The 21,742-nt window shown below is 56.3% G+C and overlaps 1 protein-coding gene across 2 annotated transcripts in view; it reads right to left on the reverse strand.

Annotated features, from left to right (window-relative positions):
• Positions 1-777: 777 nt before the first annotated feature.
• LOC137676129 (ATP-sensitive inward rectifier potassium channel 12) overlaps positions 778-21,742 on the reverse strand; it is a 33,014-nt gene continuing 12,049 nt past the window's right edge. The window contains exons 1-2 of one of the 2 annotated variants that reach the window (XM_068422712.1): positions 13,062-13,128; positions 778-5,206 (exon numbers count right to left, since the gene is read on the reverse strand). In XM_068422712.1, coding sequence (XP_068278813.1) covers positions 3,759-5,048 — 1,290 coding nt within the window. In that variant the 5' untranslated portion in view covers positions 5,049-5,206; positions 13,062-13,128 and the 3' untranslated portion in view covers positions 778-3,758. Of the gene's footprint in view, positions 5,207-13,061; positions 13,129-21,742 lie in introns of those variants that run through there. The other variant, XM_068422711.1, reaches the window with a different exon arrangement.

Raw genomic sequence — 21,742 nt, forward strand, 5'->3', positions numbered from 1 at the left:
ATTGTCCCAGCCCTAAAAGACTAAGTGCACTAAACTGGGTTATGAGAAGCTAAGGCTCGTCCCGACGGCTCCCAGCCCCGGGGACCCGCTGCCCGGCCGAGCAGGGACACGTCACACCTCTCGGGGCCAGAGGATGCTCTTCTCAGCCAGTGGCTTTGGGGCGCAGGGACACGGCTGCTTTCTGCTCTCACTGGTGTATCTTTTTGGGGTGAAGCCCAGTGGGAGCAGCAGCGGGTCCGGCCCCCCGTCCCAGTGCCCCGGGCAGGGCAGCTGGTGCTGCCTAGAGGCTGCCCTCGGCCGAGGGCAATCCCTGCAGGATGCTGGCCAAGAGGATTAGCGGCTCTTCCCTTTCTCGGACTCCCGCCATCCTCCAAGGATCAAGTGAAATGCCGGAGTTAACTCCATGGATGGAGCAGCCTTGGCTCAGAGGACATGGCTGGTGGCTGTTTTGCGGGGGGACATGTCCCCTCGCTCAGCTCCGAGCCCCTTCCCGCCAGGATCCCGCTTCATCCCTGCCATCACTGACACCAAAACTCGCACCCCAAGAGCATCCCTGTGCATTTGCAGCCCCTCCGGGAAACCCAAGCGCCGAACAAACACCACTCTTTGGCTTTTTTCACCTTTTTTTTTCTTTTTTCCCCTTTTTTTTCTTTTCCCCCCTTTTTTTTCTCCCCCTCCACGCCCCATTTTTTGACAATTCATGTGATTAAAACTACCCCTGGGCATCCTTCCCCGTGCTCCCTGATGGTAGGAATAAAGACCAGTAGCTCAGAGCACTCACAGATAGGCAAAAATAATATTTATACACTCTGTACCCGCGTGGTCCATGGCCAGGACGAGCACTATACAGTATATATACGACGACTCGCCAGAGCTAGATCCTCACTAGTGGGGTTCAGGGAAGGGGGTGCGTGAACGGTGGCCAGGGAGGGTCCAACCCCCCCTCACCATGCCAGCCGCGGGCGCTCCCCAGCCCGGTTCACATCCTCCTACGCAGCAGTTTAAAAATACATCTGTATATATTATTCTATTCTCCCAGGTAACACTGTACAATCATAGAAGTTTCTTTAAAAGCAATAATTTACTTAAAGACATCTCTATTTCTCTTTCATTTTTATACAAATATTTACTGTGAGAGATATATATATTTATAAAGAAATTAACCCTCTGAGAACCCTACAGCAGCAAGATGTGCACCTTTTTTTTAATAATTATTATTTATTCAAAAGAACCTAAAACCACTTAAAAGCATTTTTTTAAAAAAATAAATAAGTAATGCGCACACAAAAGCTCTCTGCCTCCCCCTCCATCCTTCCCACCCCCCAGATGCTACGGGGCAAAAAGCGGGTGGCAAAACCATCCCTCCTGGGAGCAAAGGGACCGGTGATGGGATGGCATCTGCGTTCACTGCCTTAGAAACGCAAATGTCGTGGCTGGAGCTCATGTCCCCGCGTGTCCCCACTTTTGGGGACAGCCCGTTTGGGGCACTTGGTGCCAAAACAGCCAGCTCCCTCCCAGCGCTGCCCCCAGGGATGTTTTCTCCCAGTGGCTGGTTTTTAGGGGAAGACAAAAAGCAGCCCCTTGGTGGGCAGCATGGGGTGATGGGGATGGACGCTGGTGGAAACAGGGTGGGAAGAAACTCTGCGGGGATGAATTCCCGGTCCCCGTCCCACGGCTGGCTGGTGAGACGCGATGCTCGGGGGCACAGGGCAGTGAGGGGGACACTGGGGCAGCCGTGCCCCAGAGTCCTTTGTAAGAAGGAGATGGGGATGGGGACACAGGACAAATCCTGCCTCTGCCACCGATGTTTGGACATGCCACAGCAAGTTGTAACCCTGGGATGTGGCTTCCCTGATGTGGGCGGGGGGGGGAAAAGCACCAGGAGCTCGTCACAGCTGAAACGCTGCCAGGGACCCCGCTCTTGACCCCTTCTCTGCTGCCAGGCCTCCACACCAAGAGGTGGGTGCAGGATGCCCATGGGTACCGAAGCCTTTCCCACGGCCACGAGGAGCAGGGAGCCAGGTTTTGGCTCCCAGAGCACCAATAAGCAGCATGGCCGGGATGGTGGGATGCACAACCTGCATCTTCTCGGCTCCTTCCCTCTGTGCAAAGGCGGGGAGTGGGGCAGGAGCAAAGGCTGCCCATGCACGGGGTGGTTTGCCTTGTGCTGTAGCAAAAGCTAAACCGGCGTGCCATCGAGGCCAGCCTAAACCACAGCAGATGGTGGGATGTGGGCGCTGCCGCGGGGGCAGAGCAAAGGGGACGTCGCCCCAAGGGGAGGATGCAAGCGGGGTGCTGGGGAGGAGGGCTGGGGTGCGGGATGAGTTTGCATCTCTAAGGCACAATCCACCTTGAGGCTGGGATGCGGGGACAGGTTGAAGCGCAAGACGGGGTGGTTTTCTCGACTGGCATCTGTTGTTCTCGGAAAAGCACCTGTCTCTGAAGCAGGACTCGACGGTGAACGGGGAATTCATAAATCCCAGCCTGGCATGGAGACAGCTCCTGTGCTAGAAGTGCAGCCCAACAAGATGACTTTCACGTTGATTTCCATGTTTGAAATGATTTTTCCAGGGAGAAAATACCAAATTGGTTGGAAGAATGGGAAAATGCCCGACTATGAGAGCTTTCGACTCTCCTTTTTGTGCTTTTCGCTATTTTGGCCCAGTTATGGTGAAACTTATGAATTCCCCAATGGAGAAGTTGGGGGAGACCCAACACTTCAGCAGCTGATGCTCCAGACCCAATTTCCACCCTGAGGATCAGTATTTCCAGAAATTGGCTAATTACTGTGTTTACAATGCTTCTTTCTATCACAGTCTGGCTTTTCCTTATTAGCTACTTTGCCAGTAATTACGCTATTTGATTTTGCTGCCACGGACCTCCAGCCACTTACGTCTGTTTTCTGCCTACGAAGCCGTGTCAGTGGGAAAAAAAAACACCCCAAAACTGGATGCAGTTTTGACTTCTAGCTCTTGCATCTGCCCAGCAAGTCACCTCCTCAAAGGACCCCAGTGGCTTGTTCATTCCCTTGTTCATTTTTAAAAAATACTGAATCACTTCTTTCAGATTTAATATTATTATTATTATTATTGTTATTATTATTGTTATTATTATTATTATTTTGGTAAACAGTCTCCCAAACGGTACGGTGAAAAAATTAAAAACCCTCTCGCCTCCCTCCCCCCACGTTTCCCCCAAATTAAAAAGAAGTACGTTAATGTTGCATGTTATTTCAAGTGTTGTTCTTGTGCAACTGAATCAGACCACCTGCCGGAAGGAGCAATTTTTTATGTTGTTGTTGCTGCTCAGTTAAAAAATTAAAAGAAAAAAAAACAAAGAAAGAGAGAGAGAAAGACTTGTTTCCTGATATTTCCTCTTTTTGGATCTCGCAGTGCTCAGCTCCAAGAAAATGCTGGCGTTTTCCCCGCGGGGAGAGCAAAGCCCCACGAGGCCACGCGGGGCGAGCGCCTGCCCGCACCCCACGGACCCTCCTCTCTCTGTCCGTCCGTCTGTCCCCCCAGAGCCATTAGCCCCGCTGCGGGTACCTGGGCGCGGGAGACGCGCCGTGGCCTGCCGCCGTCCCCTCCTGCAGACCGCTCAGTGGTTATTGCGATGAGACTGAAAACTATGAACGATACTAATTTCTCAAGCATTCCTATGGCACTTGCATTGTTCTGCATAATTTGAGCGGGTTGTAGGGGAAGAGATTAGAGGAGGAAAAAAAATACCCTCGGAAAAGTCAATGGAAGGACCAAGAGTCATATTTCCGACTCCCTCCTGTACGACCGCTGATCCAACGCTATTGTGGCTTGAAGCCTATCGAACTCGTGCCTGTTATCCGGGCTCAGGTCCTCCATACCCCGGCTGTCATCGTCTTCCTCTTCTTCATCACGGCTCATGAAGGCCAGCTCGTTCTCGTAGCAGAAGGAGTTGGTGCTGGGCAGCAGGAATTTGTTCTCCACCAAGTCCTTGGCGCTGCAACGGGGGGTGGACGGGACCTCGTATGTTTTGTGGAAGTGGGAATAGTCTACTTTGTACTGGTTTTTCTCCTCGAACAAGACAGGCTCGAAGCGGTGGCCCCAGAGGATCTCGCTGGCCAGGTAGGAGCTCCGAGCTTGCGTCGTCATAGCGGTGGCTTCTACCATGCCTTCCAGGATGACGACGATTTCAAAGTCATCTGACTCCAAGTCCTGGCGGCTGATCCCGAACAAGGGGCTGTCTTCATTGATCTCGTGGAGAATGGTGATGGGAGACACCAAGAAAATACGGTCCAAGCCTTTATCAAACCCCACATCAATGTCTATTTGGTCGAGCGGTATGTACTCCCCTTCTTCTGTGATCCTGGGCTTAATTAGCTGAGCTCGTACGTGGGCTTCTACTATGTGGCTTTTCCGGAGGTTCCCTACTCTCCACATTAGGCAGAGTTTTCCATCTCTCATTGCCACTACTGCATTGTGGCTGAAAAGTAATGTCTGGGCCCGTTTTTTGGGCCTGGCCATCTTTGCCATTATTGCACCAATCATGAAAGAGTCAATTATACACCCCACGATGGACTGAACCACCACCATGAAGACTGCGAGCGGGCATTCCTCCGTCACGCAGCGGAAGCCGTAACCAATAGTCGTTTGGGTCTCGATGGAGAAGAGAAAAGCAGCCACAAAGCCATTGACCTGCAGAACGCAAGGCTTGAAGGTATCATCTCCACCTGGGTTTTCTAGATCTCCGTGAATGAGTGCAATTAGCCAGAAAATCAGCCCAAACAATAACCAGGACACCAGAAATGCCAGGGAAAAGAGTAAGAGCATATACCTCCAGCGGATGTCAACGCACGTGGTGAACATGTCTGCAATGTACCTCTGCGGCTTGTCATCCATGTTGGTGAACTCCACGTTGCATTGACCATTCTTCTTTACAAACCTGTTCCTGCATTTCCTCCTGGTATGGATTTTCCCATTGCCAAAGCCGTTGATACCTGGCATGGTGGTCAACCTCAGCCCGTCTTCCTCGGAGGACACGATGCTGTAAGCGTTGACTCTGCCTGTAGTCATCCCTGAGCCAAGCCCACAGTGAAGGTGAAGGGTCTTGCGACTCCCAGCGTCCCCCTGGCCCACCCCTGCCCACCCCCCAAATTCTGTTGCAGTGGAAGAGAAGTCCCAAGTTTCCACGTCTTGGCTGCCACGTCACCACGCGGATCCCGTGAGAGGCTCTGCAATGAGAAAACAAAGACATGACCGTTACCTCTCATGGCAAAGGGACCCAAGGGGGTGTTTGGCCATGGGTCTGGTGGGGTGGGTGGCTGCATGTCAAGCAAGGACACCCACCCCCCCCCGCCCTAACTCTGCCTCCTATGGCTAAGCTGTTCCCAAAAAACACACAGGAGGAAGGAAGGTCTTAGAGTTTGGTTTTTCGTACTACAAAGCGAGTGAGCAAACCTTGCTGGGGAGATACGGCATTTGTGGAACCCTCAACACCACCATCAGATAAAAAACCTTGGGTAGCACTGGAGTCTCTCCCCTTCGCTTTTCTCATGAGCTTTGCTGTCAGAGCGGGGTCAGGCTGCTGGAGAGGAAAACAGAGAGGCCAAGCCACTCTCCTTAGCACAGAGATATTAATAAAGGTATGCCTGAAAGCAGCTCCATCAGTTCACATTGCCCGTGCCAGATGGACCGCTGCCCAGCACATCGCAGCGGTGGTTGCTTGACCTCCCGAGCACCAGCTCATCTAGGGTCGAGGGAAACCACAAGGAGATGTGGATTTAACCTCCGTCCCCCAGCCTGGGGATGGGAGAGGACACGGCCAATGTGCAGCCGGTTGGAGAAGGCCCTGGGAGGGCACTTGCTTGGGGCATATGTCCCGAGGAGGAACTTTCCCAACACATCCATTGGGACATGGAGCCATCTACGGTCACAGATGGGTTTTGCTGGCCAAGTCTTATGAAGGGGCAACTGCTGCTGGGAAATGGGGAGCTGTTTTGGTCCCTTCTGCAGGGCTTAGCTGTAGGGTCAGGGACGTACATTCAGCTTTGCCTGGGAGAGACGTGTAGTGGACATGGGAGAGGTGGCCCAAGCTGGGTGGGCTCGCTGGTGCAGGTGAGCCCGTAGTGGGGGAACCCAGTGGCACCCTGCCAGGCTGCTCCCCCTCCCGGTCGTTCTGCGATGACACGTGGGGATGCATCAGGCAGTGGATGGGATTGTGGAGAATCCACGTGGCACGTCCCAAGCACCCCAAAGAGATGGCACTGCAGGAGCACTCCCCAAACCATCCCCTGCCACAGCTCATCCTGTTCTTTAGCGAAATGGGATGTGTCACTGGGGATGAAACAACCTTGCTGGCAGCGGGACCTGCATGGGGCAGCAATGTGGTCGAGGAATGGGTGCAGAGCCCCCTGCGACCCCCTGTCCCCCAGCGCAGAGGTGCCCGGCTCGTGCCTAGAGGCACAGGCGAACCCGCCGGGCTGTATGTGCTGTGTCGGATCTGCTGGCCCGGTCGATGCAGTCTATTCCTGCAATCAGCTCGAGCGCCTGGGGATGTGCTGGGACAAAACACCCTTTCCATTACACGGTGGCCCAGGCTGGGCAGCCAGCCCAGCACCAGCACCAGCACCGGGCAGCATTGCCAGGCACAGCCTGCCTGGGGCTGCATCAACCCGTCTGGCAACGATACGCTTGGATTGTCTTTTACAGCAATTCTCCCCAAATCCAGCCTGGGACTCGGGGATCCCTGCAGAATCCCAGCACCACAAGCAGGAGCACTAACAACCTGCCCAAACCTCACAGGTGCTGGAAACAGACCCACACGTGGCACCATCTTATATGCCAAATAACACATTTCCACCTGCTGCAATCCAGGCACAACCATTTTTTATCCCAAAAGATGATTTTTCGAGCACCTCGGTTAGTTGTTGGTGTGTCGGCAGACCAAGCGATTGCTCGCACGAGATCCTCTCCCTCCTTACAGCTACGGGGAAGAGTAAAACAGGCACAAACAGTCAACACAACCCCATAGTCATTGGGAGTCAAGTGGGACCGACGTGGCCTTGCAGGCCTTGCAGGCCTCACGCTGCCGAACTCCAGCCTGGCCACCCGTCCCGAGCCTCCCTCCTGACCACACCGCCTACATTCATTAAGGCTCTCTCTCCTCTTTATTTAATGAGCGCTGAGCCTTTGGAGACAAAAGAGGCTGCTTCTCCCTCACCCCTCCAGCTCGCCCCGCCGGCGCACCCAGGAGAATACGCCGAATGCTTTGGCTACAGGATGAATTTACTGTCGGGGTTTTGTTAATTAATTCTAGATGCATTTGAGAAGTGAACAAAATGCAATGAGCTCCCAGTGACCTGTGAGAGGATTAGCTGGGGTCTGGATTAACTGTGCTGGGAGGGGAGACGTGCCCGGGTGAGTGCGGAGGCAGCAGCGCTGCCCTCGCCGGGGGTGACGCTCCCGGGGACCCTCGGGCTCCCCTGTCACCACCACTGCTCCCCTCCGCCTTCCCCCCTTCCCACTTCCCTCCTTTCTTGCTTTCTCTGTTTCTTCCTTTCTTCCTTCCTTCCTGCTCTTTATCTTTCTTTTTATCTTATTTTCTTTCTTTTCTTTCTCTCTTTCTCTCTTTCTGTCTCTCTGTCTCTCTTTTCTCTTTCTTTCTCTCTTTTTCTTCCTTTCCTTCTTTATTTTTTCTCTTTCTTTCTTTCTTTATTGTAATCTTTTCTTTTTCTTTCTTTCTCTTTCTTTTTTCTCTTCCTCTCTTTCTTAATTTCTTTCTTTTTCTCTTGCTTTCTTCCTTTCTTCTTTCTTTTCTTACTTTCCTTTTTCTCTTTCTTTCTTTCCTTCTTTCTTTTTCTTTCATTTCATTTCTTTTCTTTCTTTTTCTTTCTTTCTCTTTCTTTCTTTTTCTTTTCTTTCTTCCTTTCCTTTTTCTCTTTCTTTTTCTCTCATTCTCTTTCTCTCTCTCCTTCCTTCTTTCCTTCTTCCCTCCCTCCCTCCTTTCCTTTTCCCCACCTCCTCCCATGTCACACAGGGTTTCACCCTGTCCCAGACATCGGGGAACCCACTGCTGGGGGGGATGCCATGACAGACCTGAGGGGCTGACACTGCCTGGGGCCAGGGCAACCCTCATGATACAACCCATGTCCCACATCTTCCGTGTGGGACCCCACATTCACCAGGGCCATGGGTCTGGGTCCTCCCTGAGGCACCAAAGCTCTTGGGGCAACAAACCCCCCCCAGCCCCGGATGGCAGCAGCAGCACGGGGAGACGGCAGCTAAATAAAGGCGAGCAAAGTGGATCTGTTGGAGCAGGCGGCCGCCCGCGGCTCGTACTTTATTTAGCACGGTTTTGTTTGGAAATACACTTTCTGGAGTTTGCTGAAAGCTGAATTTCTGGTTTTGTTTTAATTTGAAGGCTGGAGCCCCACGCTGCTGCTGCCAGAGGCTCAGGCTGGGAGAGAGCTCGTGCGAATGCATGGAAACCCGGGGCTGGATGGGCTCTGCCATGGGCACCGGCCGGGACCACGGCCCCATAGGTGCCCTGAGTTCTCTTGGGTCACAAGTGCCATCCTCCAGCATCACCCTGGCATCTCCCCACAACCAGAGCTGCCCCAGGGTGCTGGCAGAGGAGTTACGGGAGGTTCCATCCTCCTCCCTGCCTCCTTCCCAGGAGTATTGCACCCCTGATCATCACAATTTTACCCCCGGCAACAAACTCAAAACTTTCCCTAAAACCCAGAGCCCCTTAATCCCATTGCCAGCCCCAGCTTCGGAGTGCACAAACCCGCGCTGGGTGTCGGGCAGGACCGGGACCATCCCCTGCTGCTCGTGCCACGCGTCTTATGCAGCACTAATAGTGTTAACACGTCGGAAACAAAACAGGCCCCTAATATTAATAGCGGGAAGGCGCGTCCCACAGCTCCCAGCGGGCTCTGAACGCAGCGACGCCTTGGACTACCCCAGCTAATGAGCTGACATTAGAGGCAACGGCTCCTGCCACTAAACTGCAGCAACCAAACTCCCACCGCGGAGCGGGTTCCCGCAGAGAATCCAAGTGTCTCCAGCAATCTGCCAACTGCATGGCTAATTGTATTTATTTTTTTTTTGTTTTAAAAGGGAGTTAAATGTTACAACAATACTCTGAACAGTCAGCGCGCCGGGAGAATGTGTTGAGTGCTGGGGAGGTCGTTAGTTAGAGCCGGCTGAATATGTCAACGCGATTTATCATCACACCTTTCCCTGTATCTCCAGAGGGGATGTGTTTTGAGGCTGGAGAGGCAGCAACCAAGCTGCTGTGTGCCCCCCTGCATCCTCCCAGCGTGGATTTTCTCCCGGTTTACGGAGGCGTGTGGGGAACTGGGCTGTGTATGAGTGGGAATGATCCAAGTGGGGACTTGGAGGAGCCAAGCTGGGGACCCCTGGCAGGAGAGGTGACTGATGGAGAGGGGACGGCGCGAGGAGGTCACGCTCGGTGCCGCTGCCTGCCCTGCGCCGGGAGATAACGCCGCTATCTCCCGCAGCGATGCCCTTCATGCCCCAGCAGCAGGATGGCAATGTCAGCAGAGAGGAGGGAGCTCTGCTCCTGCCGTGCCGGCACAGCCGAGGGTCCCCAAACCGCTCCTCCTCACCCCGTCCCAACGGAGCGACCCTGCACCGAGAACCCACAAAATGGGGGGGCAGCGGAGGTGGGGGCTCCCCTGGCTGAGATGCAAAGCAGGGAGCCCACGGCTGGTCCCCAGCCAAGCACATCCCCAGCCTGGATAACTCCCTCCTCTGACACCCCGGCTTTGGGTGTTTCCAATAAATTAAGGGTCAACATAGAGCAGGCCAGGCCCTGACAAATCCGAAGGATAAATGTCCCCCTGCTTCCCCTCTGCTTCGGGGGAGGACAGACGAGAGGCTCCCACCTCAGTGCATTCCTAATGAGAGAAAACTGCTCTGTTTTGGCAGGGAGACGGGTAGAAAACAGCCGCGGGCACGCACCTCACTGCCGGACCCCCATGCCCCCTCCAGTGCCAGTGAGCAGCCAAGACGTCGCTGTCTGCAAGCCTTGATGGTGCACACAGGAGGGAAACTGAGGCACAGGGGACAAGGAAGGCTCTTGACAGGGAGACTGGAGGCAACGGGGTGCCTGGAGAGGTGCTGGCTCTTCCCCATCCCCCTGAGCCACGTCTGAATGCCATGGGAAGAGAAAAGGGACTACGTGTGGCACTCAGCACCGCTGGGGCCGGATGGCTTGTGGTTAAGCACTCCACAAGTCCTATGAAATGTGTCCTGGATCGGAGGAGATCCTGGGAAAGATCCCAGGAAAGATCCCTTCAGAGGGTGCACTGAACACATGGTTGGTCCCCGACTCCATGACGCGACAGGGGGGACCAAGCATCCCGGTTCAGCCACCTCCGAGCCCGTTCCAGCGCCGGCAGCACCAGTACCCAGCCCCGCTCCAGCACCTGCACGTCGCAGTGGTGGGACCCCAGGGCCGTACATCTGCCCCGCTGCCCCCCTGCCACTCCCGGGTGATGTCCCCCCACTACTCCTGGGTGATGTCCCCCCTGCCCAGCTTCAGCATGGAGTGGAGGAGTAAGGAAACGCCGCAGCCCCCAGAGCCCGCAGCCAGCCCTGCTGCCCTGCCGGGTCCTGAAATCCCATCCTGCTCTCCTGGGAATCCCTGGCTATTTGTCTGTCCGCTAGCATCCCTACGGCCGGACAGCAGGACACGGCCGGGGGTGAGGATGAGGGCAAGGGGGGGCCGAAGGCCTTGGCAGGGTCAATCCTCACCGGGGGCTGCCAAAGGATACTCCAAAACCCCAGGGGATGCAGCCAGACAGCCCTGCCCTTGCAACACCCCTACCCAAACCTGCGGGGTACCCACGGCCCCTTCCCCACACCCCTTTCCCCTCAACCCCCCCGCAGCCCCCCCGCAGCCCAGCCCCAGCTGCCCCGGCTCAGAGGACAGGTATTAATACCCCGGCAAATCGCCCCGGGAAGGGGCAGAGCCCCGGCCACCCCCGCGAGCAGGGGGGGCTGCAGCCGGACCCTGGGAGCAGGGGGTCAGCCCTTACCTGGCGCGTGCCCGGGGGGGTCACCCCGGAGCTCCCCAGCCATGGCTGCGGGGCGCAGGGTGCCCCGTGGCCCTGCTGCAGCCCCGGGTGAGAGACAGAGAGTTTTAATTGAATTTCTAGATTATCCTGGGGGAGAAGTTGTAATCTCCTTAAATCCAACCTCTGGTCGAGTCCCGTAACCTACTGTCCTGCGCCGGGGAAGGGATTTAGCGAGGGGGAGGGGAGGTTTCCCAGCCCTGCACCCAGCACCCCGCAGGATTTGTCCCACAGGACGTCAGAGATCTGCTCCCGGCAGCCCCGCGGCCCCTGGAATTAAGGCTCTGTGGCAGCGATGCCCTGTCCCCTCTCCCCATGTCCTGCCATGGGGACCAGGGGTGTCCCGGGAGCCTCCCGGAGCCGGCGGTGCTGGGACACGGGTGATGGAGATGGCTGGTGCTGGGTGGAGGAAGGGAGCTGGCTATGGGGTCAGTGGGGTGTTTGGGGGGTGAAGATGAGCCCCCCTGGGTGGGACTCATGGCTGGGAGGTGTCTGGGGCTTTGAATTGAAATATCACCTGGTCTGGATGTGCCCGCTGTGCCAGTGGGTTGTGCAAGTCCCCAGGCAAGTCTCCTTCCCCACCTGGGCTGTGGTGGGTGCCTCCCTCCCGAAAAGCCCCATCCCTCGACCGCGTGGGCCAGAGGGTGTTTTCGGATGGGTGACCTTGAGGTGACTCCACGCCTGCCCCACGTGCTCTCCTCCATCACATGGCCCTGGTCCCTCCTGCATGCTCCCAAATCTGGATTCCTGCTGGGCTCCAGCCCCAAACCATCCCAGGGACAAATGCCAGCCATGGGGCTGCGGGCAGACGATGGCAGAGCCGAAATCAGCCAGCCACTCTCCTGCCTGCCCTGCGCCCTGGTGGGGCCATTGCCGGAGCCTCTGCAGAGACTCAGTTTCCCATCAGGGATGGTGGGTTCCCATCCAGCACATGCCAAGAGGCTCGGGGGGAAGGCAGCAACCCCGCGCCAGCCCGGGGGGGATCTAAAAAGCACCGTGGGAAGAAAGGGAAAAGGAGAACGAAAGGGCAAATGTCTTCCAGCAGATTTTATCACCAACCAGATGGAGATGAGCCGAGGGCTGCAGCGCCGAGGGGCTCCCGCGCCGCAGGTAGCACAGGGGCAGTGCTCGGCGGCAGCATCCCTGGGATATATTATTTTAAGAACCCTCTCATGTAGCGATTGCTGCCTATGCCTTAGAGTTAGAGGCAGAAGGTGATGGATCTGGACCCCGTTCAGCCCCAGCTTGCCTGCGGCAGGACTAATCCTGCACCTCCCTCTCACCCAGCTCCCCTCAACGTCCCTTTCCCAAATCCCATTACTCCCAAAGCGGGTTTTCCCATGGAATTCCGCTCTCACCCAATTCAAACCCCCCTTCCAGGAGCCGTGTCTCCCGCTCGAGTGAAATCGCATGTGTGGGCAGATCCCGCACCCGGGAAATGTTTATCCTGAAGGCGCGACGTGCGGGCAGGTTGGGAACAGCCAGAGACGATGGAGCTGCGGGGAGAGCGACGCCGAGCGCCTCGGCACTGGCTGCAGCCAAACGGAGCTCGACGTCTCTCTCCCCACGGTGATATTTCAACTGGAGAGGAGCGGGATGGGCATGAGAGCCAGGTCGGGATGCACAAGTCCCTTCCAGCAAGAGGAGATGGGATGTAAGCACGGTTGAGCTCATCAGCATCCTCTACTCTTTTTTGGGGGGGTTTAACCCACGGTTATTCCTGCTCCTTCCAAGTGTTAGCAAATTGCTCAACTCTCAGTGAAAAATACAACCCGTGTCCTGCCCTCCGGGGCAATTTTCCTGCCTCCTTGGCCGTGCCGGGATAATGTTGCCATTTCCACCCAAGAAGCGGCTGCATTTCTGGCATCACCATGGGTTAAGGTGTTGGCAGAGCCCTAAACTTAACTTTTAACCCCAAAAGGAAGGAGATGGGGAGGAAGGACGTGTCATACCCAGGCGGAGCTGCTCTCCTGGCCCTACTTACCCCACGGTCGCAGCGAGAGCCGCAGATGTTGAGCCAGATGCCGGTGGCCGAGCGAGCGAGCGGGCGGTGGGGACTTTGCTGGGCAGCACACCGCCGTCCCAGCTAATTGCTCCCGAGCTCAGATTACAGCCTCTCTTCTTCCCTACATGTACAGGAGCTGGCACCTTGGCTGCGGCCGTGGGGAGCCACCGCCAGCGAGGGGGACATCCACCTTCGGTGGCATTTCTGAGGGGTAAAATTGGGGGCATGTCAAGTGAGAGCTGTCGGTGGCAGGAAGGCTGAGATACCTTAGTGGGAATGTGCCCAGGATACGGCCAGTCTCAGGAAGAGAAGCAGCTCGAAGGGGATTTCAGAGATTTTTGGGATACGAAGGACCAGCCAGAAGGATGCAAAACATTCAGATCTGGGGGATCCAATACCAGGACCGAGCAGTCCAAGGCATGACCTTGGTTCTTTGATCTTGCCATTTAATGACGGCCATGACCCAAACCTCATCTTCAAGCCCTTCCCAGGGGAGGAAGAAAAATCCCCCTCCTTTTCTGTTAGGGGGTGACAAACCCCTCTGGCACACACGTGATGCTGCCCAGCATCTTCAAGACAAAAGAGGCCTTTGCACTGCTTTGCTGTTACTAGTTCTCCTTCAGTTCACGGCTCTGCCCCCACCAGTTCAAGAGTTTCAGTCTTTTAAATCCTACGAGGGCTCCCTTTAATGCTCTCATTCCTCAAGCCAAGCCTGGTTGGAGGAGATCTCCTTCCTGGGGGGCACCAGGTTTCTGCCCTACCCCAGGTTTCTGCCCTGCCCCAACGTCACTGGGGAGCTGGACACCCCCAGACTGCAGACGTGACCCCAAGTAGCTGCCAGGGCAGCAGAGGCAGGGCAGGGTATTTTGGGGACCGCCTTTATCTGCTGCGGTAAAGATTTAGCACAGGCATTGCGTAACGCTGGGGGGGCTCGCTGCTCCCCGTCCCCTCTCGCCGTCAGGGATCAGCGGCTCAATTAATCCTCCCTCATTCCCTGCCCACGGGTACCAGCCCCGGGTGCCCTCTCAGCCTGGCCCCGGCAGCAAGAAGTCAAATCTCTGCCCGGCGTCAGCGTCCACCACCCCATCGCCATCGCCCAGGGCACCCACCCCATTTGGGAAGCCCTGATCAAAGGGGGGTGGCCATGAAGGTACCCACTGGGCAGACGTGGAAGTCCCTAAAATAACTCCCTTATTATTTCTGTGCTCCAGCCCCGGGCGCTGTCGTGCATCGCTCCATTAAGGGACCTGGCCGCTGCAGACCCCACAGGGAGAGACCTGGGCATTTAAAGGGTCATTTTTAAGCCCGGCTGCATTCCCTCCTCTGCTCCTTTGCACAGCCCAGGTCACTGATGGGCTCCTCGCTCAGCCTCACACTGCTGGATCACGAAAGCAATAACGTAGAAGCCAGGAATACATTTTTTTCTTGGCCAGCCTTAAAAAAAACAACCCCCACGGGTGTTCCTGGGCAACCCTACAATAACCAAGGTGAATGCAAAGCCTGGTGTCGGTGTGCCCGGGCACCACTGTGCATGCACACACGGGTTGATGAGGAGCAGGGCACCGTTTCTCCAGCAAGCAAAACCAAAACACCAGCGAGGAAAGATTTCTAGGGGGGCAAAGGTGGTGACACACTGCAGCCAGCCACAACAGCCTACCTAACCCCAGGGTCCCGGTCCTGCTCCCCAGCACCCCTTGGGGATGTAAAGCCAGACATCAGGCAGCATCCCGGCATGGCCGGGTGGCCACGGTGGCAATGGGTGGGCATGGAGCAAAGGTGCCCTGTGGCTGGGGCAGCGGCCAGGTCTGGTGGCATTGGGGAGGGTGGGACACGGTGACATGCACCCAGAGAAGAGCCGCACGGAGAGTTACACAACGGTGCCCCAGCCGCCCTTGGCTGAATCCGCGGTGCACGCTCCTATCGACACGGCCCCGGCCGCCCTCCGACATCCCCGCAGGGAGATGACAACTTTGCAAGTGGCATAAATGCAAGCACATGTGAGCGGGGGGGCCCTGCTCCAGCACCCCCCAGCCCCGGACCTCCCGCAGTGGTCACCAGTGATGCTCAGGTCTCACCAGCATCCCACTGTCCCCATCTCAGCCGTGCCGATGGCCGGGGGGTCAGGAGGGGTGTGATGGTGCTGTGTGGAGCAGGGGGAGCAGGGCAGGGTGACCACCCACCGCCAGCACCCCGCCGAGCCAACGCAGCGGCTATGGCACCACACGGCCCCCACCCAGAGACTTTTAGGACATGAAGGAACAGCCAGAAGGACACAACAAATTCAAACCAGGGGGATGTGACACGAGAGAAGGGCAAGGCAGTAAATGGCTGCAGGCAGGACCTCGGTTCCTTGAACTTGCCATTTAATGATGGTTGTGACCCAAAAAGCACCTTCAAGCCTTTTCCAGGGGAAGAGCAAAAATTCACCTTCCTTTTCTGTTGGAGGTGGAAAACACTTGCCGGTCCCACCGGTGCTCACACCGGCAGCAAGGAGCCCTCCCCTGAGCACTGTGGCAGGGTGCAGCAGGGATGCTCTCACCCATAGAGAAGGGGAAACTGAGGCACGGCAGCTGGATGGGCCTGAGCGTGGGGACCGGCTGCAGGGCATGTCATCGCCTTCCCCCTAGCCTGGCCTGGCCCGAGTTCGAGGTATTTATAAAACCGATAAGGGAGCAGAAAGAATTTTCCAAATGCCAAAGTTACGTAAGCTCTCCTCGCCCTCTGCGGACATCGACTGTAGTTACAGGGTCACTGGGGTGGGGAGACCTCCACGGCAGGGCTGGAAGGGGGGGATGTCACCCCAAAGGGCTTCACCCTCCTCTCCCTCGCCACGGCGGGTCCCCAGGGCCAGGCACCAGCCCGTGCCATCGCGTGTCCCCGTGAGACCCCATCCCTGAGGGACCCTGGTGGGCTCGTGGCCGGTCCCCTCGCCCTGTGTGGGGGAGCCCAGGGTTTTGGCTGATCCCCCCGTCCGCACCGGCAGCTCCTGGGGTGTGCACACACCCCGTCAACCCGTCCCAGCACGTGCTGGATGTCAAAGCAGATGACAGCCCGAGCGAGGGTGACATTGCCATGGTGACTATCAAACGCTGCTGCTGGGAGGACTCCTGCAGAGACGCTGCACCAGCACCTGCCCCCCACAAAGCACTGACCCCCCCTCAGCGACTGTGGGTACCCCCTGCTCTCCACCAGCCCCATTTCCACCACTTTTTTCCCCCTTGAACCCACAGGCACCTTCCAAACCCTCCTCCATCACCTCGCAGCTGCCTCCAACTCCACCAGCCGTGCCTCAGTTTCCCCAGCCCTGCGCTTGCCGCCTGGGGTGAGGAGTGTCCCCTCCCCGGGATATTTTCCTCTCGCCCAACTCCGGCCAAGGCAGCAGAGTTGGAGAGATGCTGAGCAAAGGCTCCGTCGCTGTGGCAACCCGCCGCAGCCGTCTCCAGGCGACCGCCCAGGGATGCTGCAGAGCTGCTCCGGAGGCAGAGCAAGAGGGACCAGGGCTGGGGGGGGGAAGGTATCCATAGGGATGCCACCCCCCTCCTCCACTCCCCTACCAAAACCACAGCCGGGATCATTGCAATGGAGTGTAAAAACACCCAAAAACCAGCCATGGATTTAACTCAGGCAGCCGGCTGAGCACCGACAATCTCGTGGCACCCCAGGCTGGCTGGTGGCAATACCAGTAGGATGCTCCTGGGCGGGTGCTGGGCCCCGCTGTTTTCAGGGACACCTGCAGGGCTGTGGAAATAATTGCTGGTAATAAGCCCGTTAGCCTCTTAACCCTCATTAAGCAGCTTAGGGGGCACACGCGCCATTGTACGCAAACCCGGAGGTGGAGAAGGCCCTTGTCAGGGCAAAGGGGTGTTACTGTCGGGGACGGGATTGCAGCGGGTGCTGCAGGGGGTGTCAAGGGGGACCACGGCTCCAGCCGTACCCCCCAGCCATCTCCCCTCCTGCACCCAGCCCCTCCGGTGCTCTTTGCCAGCCGGGACCATTGGCAGTTCCCAGCAGCGCTGCGCAGCAGGCAGGGATGGTGATGACGGGCCGTCACACCCGTGTGACGAGTGTGGGAGGTCTCAGCCGCAGTCACGGCGGCGGCAGCGGGGAGTGGGGTGGCTGAGAGCGTGGGGCGACGGCCCCGCCAGCGCCTGACACCGCGGCTGGGGAACGGAGCGGGACGTTTCTAATCGCTCCAGTTGGAAAAGGTCCCGTTTTTACATTTGTTAAATTAAAGGATGTCAGTGTCTGATGCCAAGCCCGGACTCCCTCGGAAATTCAAACTAATGACAGTGAAGAAAATGAGCTGAAACCAGAGCCCAAGCGCTCCCACGTTATCCAGGCACACCAGCCCTGACCATGGCAGCTTGCAAAGCACCAGCCGTCCCAAAGATCGCAATTTTTTGCCCCAAAATTCAACTGTTCCCACTCAGCTCAATCCAACAGTGCATTGCTGGCACCTGGGTAGGCTGGGCTGCTGTGGTGGGGTCCCCAGTGAGACCCCCAGCCCCCTCCAGCCTCCCAAAGGGCAAATATCTCCCTCTTTTATGGATAAAGCTGCTCCAGGCAATGGGGTTTCGACCAGCACGGGGTGGGATGGGGGGAGCAGGACATCCACCCACTCCCCACGGTGCCAGAAAGCGGAGCGGCGAGTGCGATGTCCAGATTTCTCCAGGTCTGGTCATTCCTACAGCCGGCTCGGTCCTGCCCGGCCCCGGAGCGGGCAGGCAGCGGGGTCCCGGCAGAGCACCGGGGCCACCGGCCAGCGCACGGCCCCTTCGCTGCCCTCTCCCCGATGGAAATACCTGGGCTCAGGCAAGGGTTTCGGTCCCTGGTGCTCTCCGGGCTTCGCTGGGGCGATTTTGTGCTGCAGCTGAGCAAAACCACAGGGTGGTGGTTTGGTGGTTTGTTGTTTTGGTTTTTTTTTTTCCTTTTATAATTTTCTCTGCGAGATAAAATTAAACAAACAAGCCCTTCTGGGAGCAGTGCGAGGAAGGGAGCCTGCTCTCCTACAGATGTGTGTGTCCTCAGCGATTACAACCACCGAATTCAGCTTTCCCTGTGGCTGGGACGTCGCACGAGCCCCCTCCTGAGCTTTCACTGGTAGGAGACCGGCTCTCTCTGCAGCCTCCCTCCCCAGGAGGTCATTACCCAAACACCTATTTTTCACAAAATCTTTGAGAACAGGGTTTTTTTTTTTCCTGCCCTCAGCACCTCGCCAGCAAATTAGAGTGGACTCGAGCTCAAGGCTGGGAGCACTCGGCAAAACAGCATGTGTTGGAAGGAGAGGAGAGGAGAGGAGAGGAGAGGAGAGGAGAGGAGAGGAGAGGAGAGGAGAGGAGAGGAGAGGAGAGGAGAGGAGAGGAGAGGAGAGGAGAGGAGAGGAGAGGAGAGAGAGGAGAGGAGGAGGAGAGGAGAAGAGGATGCAGACGGGCATCTCCCAGAGGATGGGACTGCAGAGGAGGGGGAATGGTGTGGGTCAGGAGCAGGGAGGGGGTTCCCAGCTGCCCTCCAAGCCCCAGCAGCAGCCCCCAAGCCAAAGAGGAATGGCCGTGGCACGAAGACTTGCGAACGCACCTAAACTTTTCGGCTTCGTCTGAGTCGGGAGCCAGCACAGAAGCCGTTGCCATAGCTTTGCAGACCACCGGTGGGTTTTGTGGTGCAATCTGGACCACGGATCTATGCAAATCCCCAAGGCAGAAGACTTTATGGAGGCATATGACAACCAAAAAAGAATAGCGCTCAGTGCTCTACTCCCACACGCCACCCCCCAACTTCACCATCATTTAAATCAGTCTTAAGTTGGAAGAATTCAAAGCGACACTGTCGTCACAGAGCCAAGCAGAGAGGTGACACAACTTGGATGCTGCCAGGGAAATTGCCCCCCTGAGATTCCAAACCCATCAGCCCATCACTTTTTGAAACCCCATTGAAGAAAACAAATGAACTGGTAACCTGCTGCCCCCAGCCCTCCATCCCCTCCAGCCAGGGCTGCCGGAGAGATTTCCAACCAGCCTTCCCCTTGGGATCAAAAGGAGGGGGACTGTGGGGAGAAAAAAATATCTGAGACATGCTGCTGAGGCTGGAGAGCCACAGTTGGAAAAGAAATCAAAGCTTCCAAGGAGAGAGATGCCAAGGAGATATGTTGTTCCCCGAAGAAACAGGACATTCTTCTCTGAGGGGGAGGAAGGGAGGAGGAAGGCTCGTACCACCTCTTTCATCTACCCATTGTAGGTGCTTGGGGGTCTCCACACACGGCAGCCTGCGCAGGCTTGTCCCGCTGTGCAGTGCTGCAGACACAGATGGCATCGCAGCTACTGACATTTTTTGTTGTGTTTTTTAATTCTTTTACCCTAAAGCACGCTTTCGGTTTGGGGGAAAGGTTGCTGGGTCCTGCCAGCAGCCAGGCAGATGCAGAGCTGCACTCCAGGGACTCCTGGAGACGTCCCTGCACCACGCGCCCAGACCCGCCGAGGTCTCAGGGGATGCAGCCTGGCGTCGTCAGGGGCTTTTATGGGAGTCACATGGGGAAGGAGCTGGGGGAAAACAGATACTTTGCTACGGCCAGAAAAGCCAAAATCAGGTCCCAGTCCAGCCCAGAGGATGAAAGATCAGCAGTTTAGATTTTCCTTGCGAAACATTTTTGGGTTGCTGGAAGCAAGCAGGTGACATCGTTTCAGTGCACTTCTGGTTGCTCCCTTGAAGCTGCCCAGTTTGGCTAGTTCAGCATAATTTCTGCAGCAAATTGTTCCTGCAGGAAGTTTTATACCTGTGCCCTTGGGCAAAGCCCTGACAGCGTCCTTCGCTGGGAACAAGCTACCTGCCTCCTCAAGGCAGCACCTGGGGAGGTAGGAGGGAGAGAAGGACAGGGAGCAGAGTTGGGCCAGCTATAAATAACCCCATGGAAAGGAAACAGGAGAAAAAGCAGCAAACAGAAACCAATAAATCCAGGAATATGGGTTTGGCTATGGGTGCTCAGTGCAAACAGCTCCTCATGCTCCATGTGACCCTGTAGAATCGAGTGCAAGAGAAAACGGGACCCAGCACAGCTCAAGGGAGCAGGATCCAGCCCGGCCATCGCCTTTCTATGAGCAGCCCATCGAACTGACCCAGAGCCCTGGGCAGGCTGTGCAGGATGTAATGCATAAGTCGTGGCAAGAGCTCATCCACTCTGCTTCATTGAAAGTGATAAAGATGAGAAAGGGGAGAGTTAAATTAAGGAGAGTTAAACTAAGGTGTGATAATCAAGACACCCGTTGGGCCATGCCAACGCAGCATTGACCTGGCTCCTAGTGTCACCCAGCGATCCCAGCCCCAAAAGCACCAGCAAGCTGTGAAATAGCCTGTGTTTAAGGCAATCATTATTTGCAATCTGCAATCCCAGAGAAAAAGGCAGAAAAAGCAACTTCTCATTTTTATTAATGAAAGGGGAATGGCAGAAGCTCAGCAGGCATGGTGGCCAGCAGGTCACAACCAGCAGCACGGGAGTGATTCATCCTAAACAAGCTAGATTTAGTTAAACTAGCCTAGAATAAGGCAGGGAAAACAGCCCAGAGTTTTCCCTGCTGATGCCTGCCAGGTGTTAGCTCATGGAAGCGATGGGGCCAGCGGAGAGGAGAGAGAGCGGGATCATCCCCACCACTGCTTTCCCCCCCACCTCCCGGAAACTAAATGAAAAGCTTCAATCCCAGCTCCCACATCTGGATACTGCACCAAAACGCATTAAGAGGGGTTTATTTTTTCCCTGTTTTCCCAGCCCATCTTCCCAGAGCGCATCAGTTCCCATCCCCAAGGACCAGGCACTGCTTTGCAGCATCCACTGGACTAGTTTCCCCTGAAAAATCACCTGAGCCACTTCAGTTTTGCTTGTGCGTAACTTGTTATTAAAGCTGAGCAAATAATTCAGGGCAAAAGCTGCAGGAACAACATTTTGCCTTTTCATTTTCCGCTCTGGAGCTGTCTGCGCTTTCCCCAGCGCTCGGGGATGATTTAAAGACCTGTCTCCGGACAGGAGCGCCTTGCTGCGACGGCGGCTGCCGGTGTTTGATGGCCCGAATCTCACGTGCGCAGATGAGGACACATTGGACGCGTAAGGATGGATGAGTCCTTCCCGGTACCCTAATTAGACAAGCAGCATTTGCAAGTGGGTTTTTTGAGTGTTTTTTCTGTGTTTGAGACCTGCAAACACTCCGCGCAGAGTTAACGACCGCCTGCTCGTTAGGCAAGGCTCGACGAGTGCTTTGCTTTATGGCTGATCATTTTTCCAGCTGATGGTACCAGCTTGGACACAAGATTTCCCCAGAGCATCTCTTTCCCAGCCCCTCTTTGCACCCCAAAACATCACTAAGCACACGGAAAAGATGTAAGGAGCTGCATCAGGCTGCGACGGCTCTGACCTTCCAGCACTGCAGCCATCCCAGGTGTTTGCTGCCTCGTTAGTTGAAAGGTTGGGGAGAACGGGTCGGCTCCATGTGAGCTCCCCGTGGTGCTCGCGTGACGCAGGCTGGCAGAGGTAGCTCGGCCTGACGCTCGGGCAAGTGCCAACCGCAAAAGAAAAGCAGGGAGAGGAGAGGAGAGCAACGCTCCCGGCTTGCGGTGCAGGGGTGCCCAAACCAGAGGTCCTGGACCCCCCACCTCGTCTGCCTGTCCCTGGGAACCCCACG

This window comes from Nyctibius grandis, chromosome Z, assembly GCF_013368605.1.
Source record: "Nyctibius grandis isolate bNycGra1 chromosome Z, bNycGra1.pri, whole genome shotgun sequence".
NCBI lineage: Eukaryota > Metazoa > Chordata > Aves > Nyctibiiformes > Nyctibiidae > Nyctibius > Nyctibius grandis.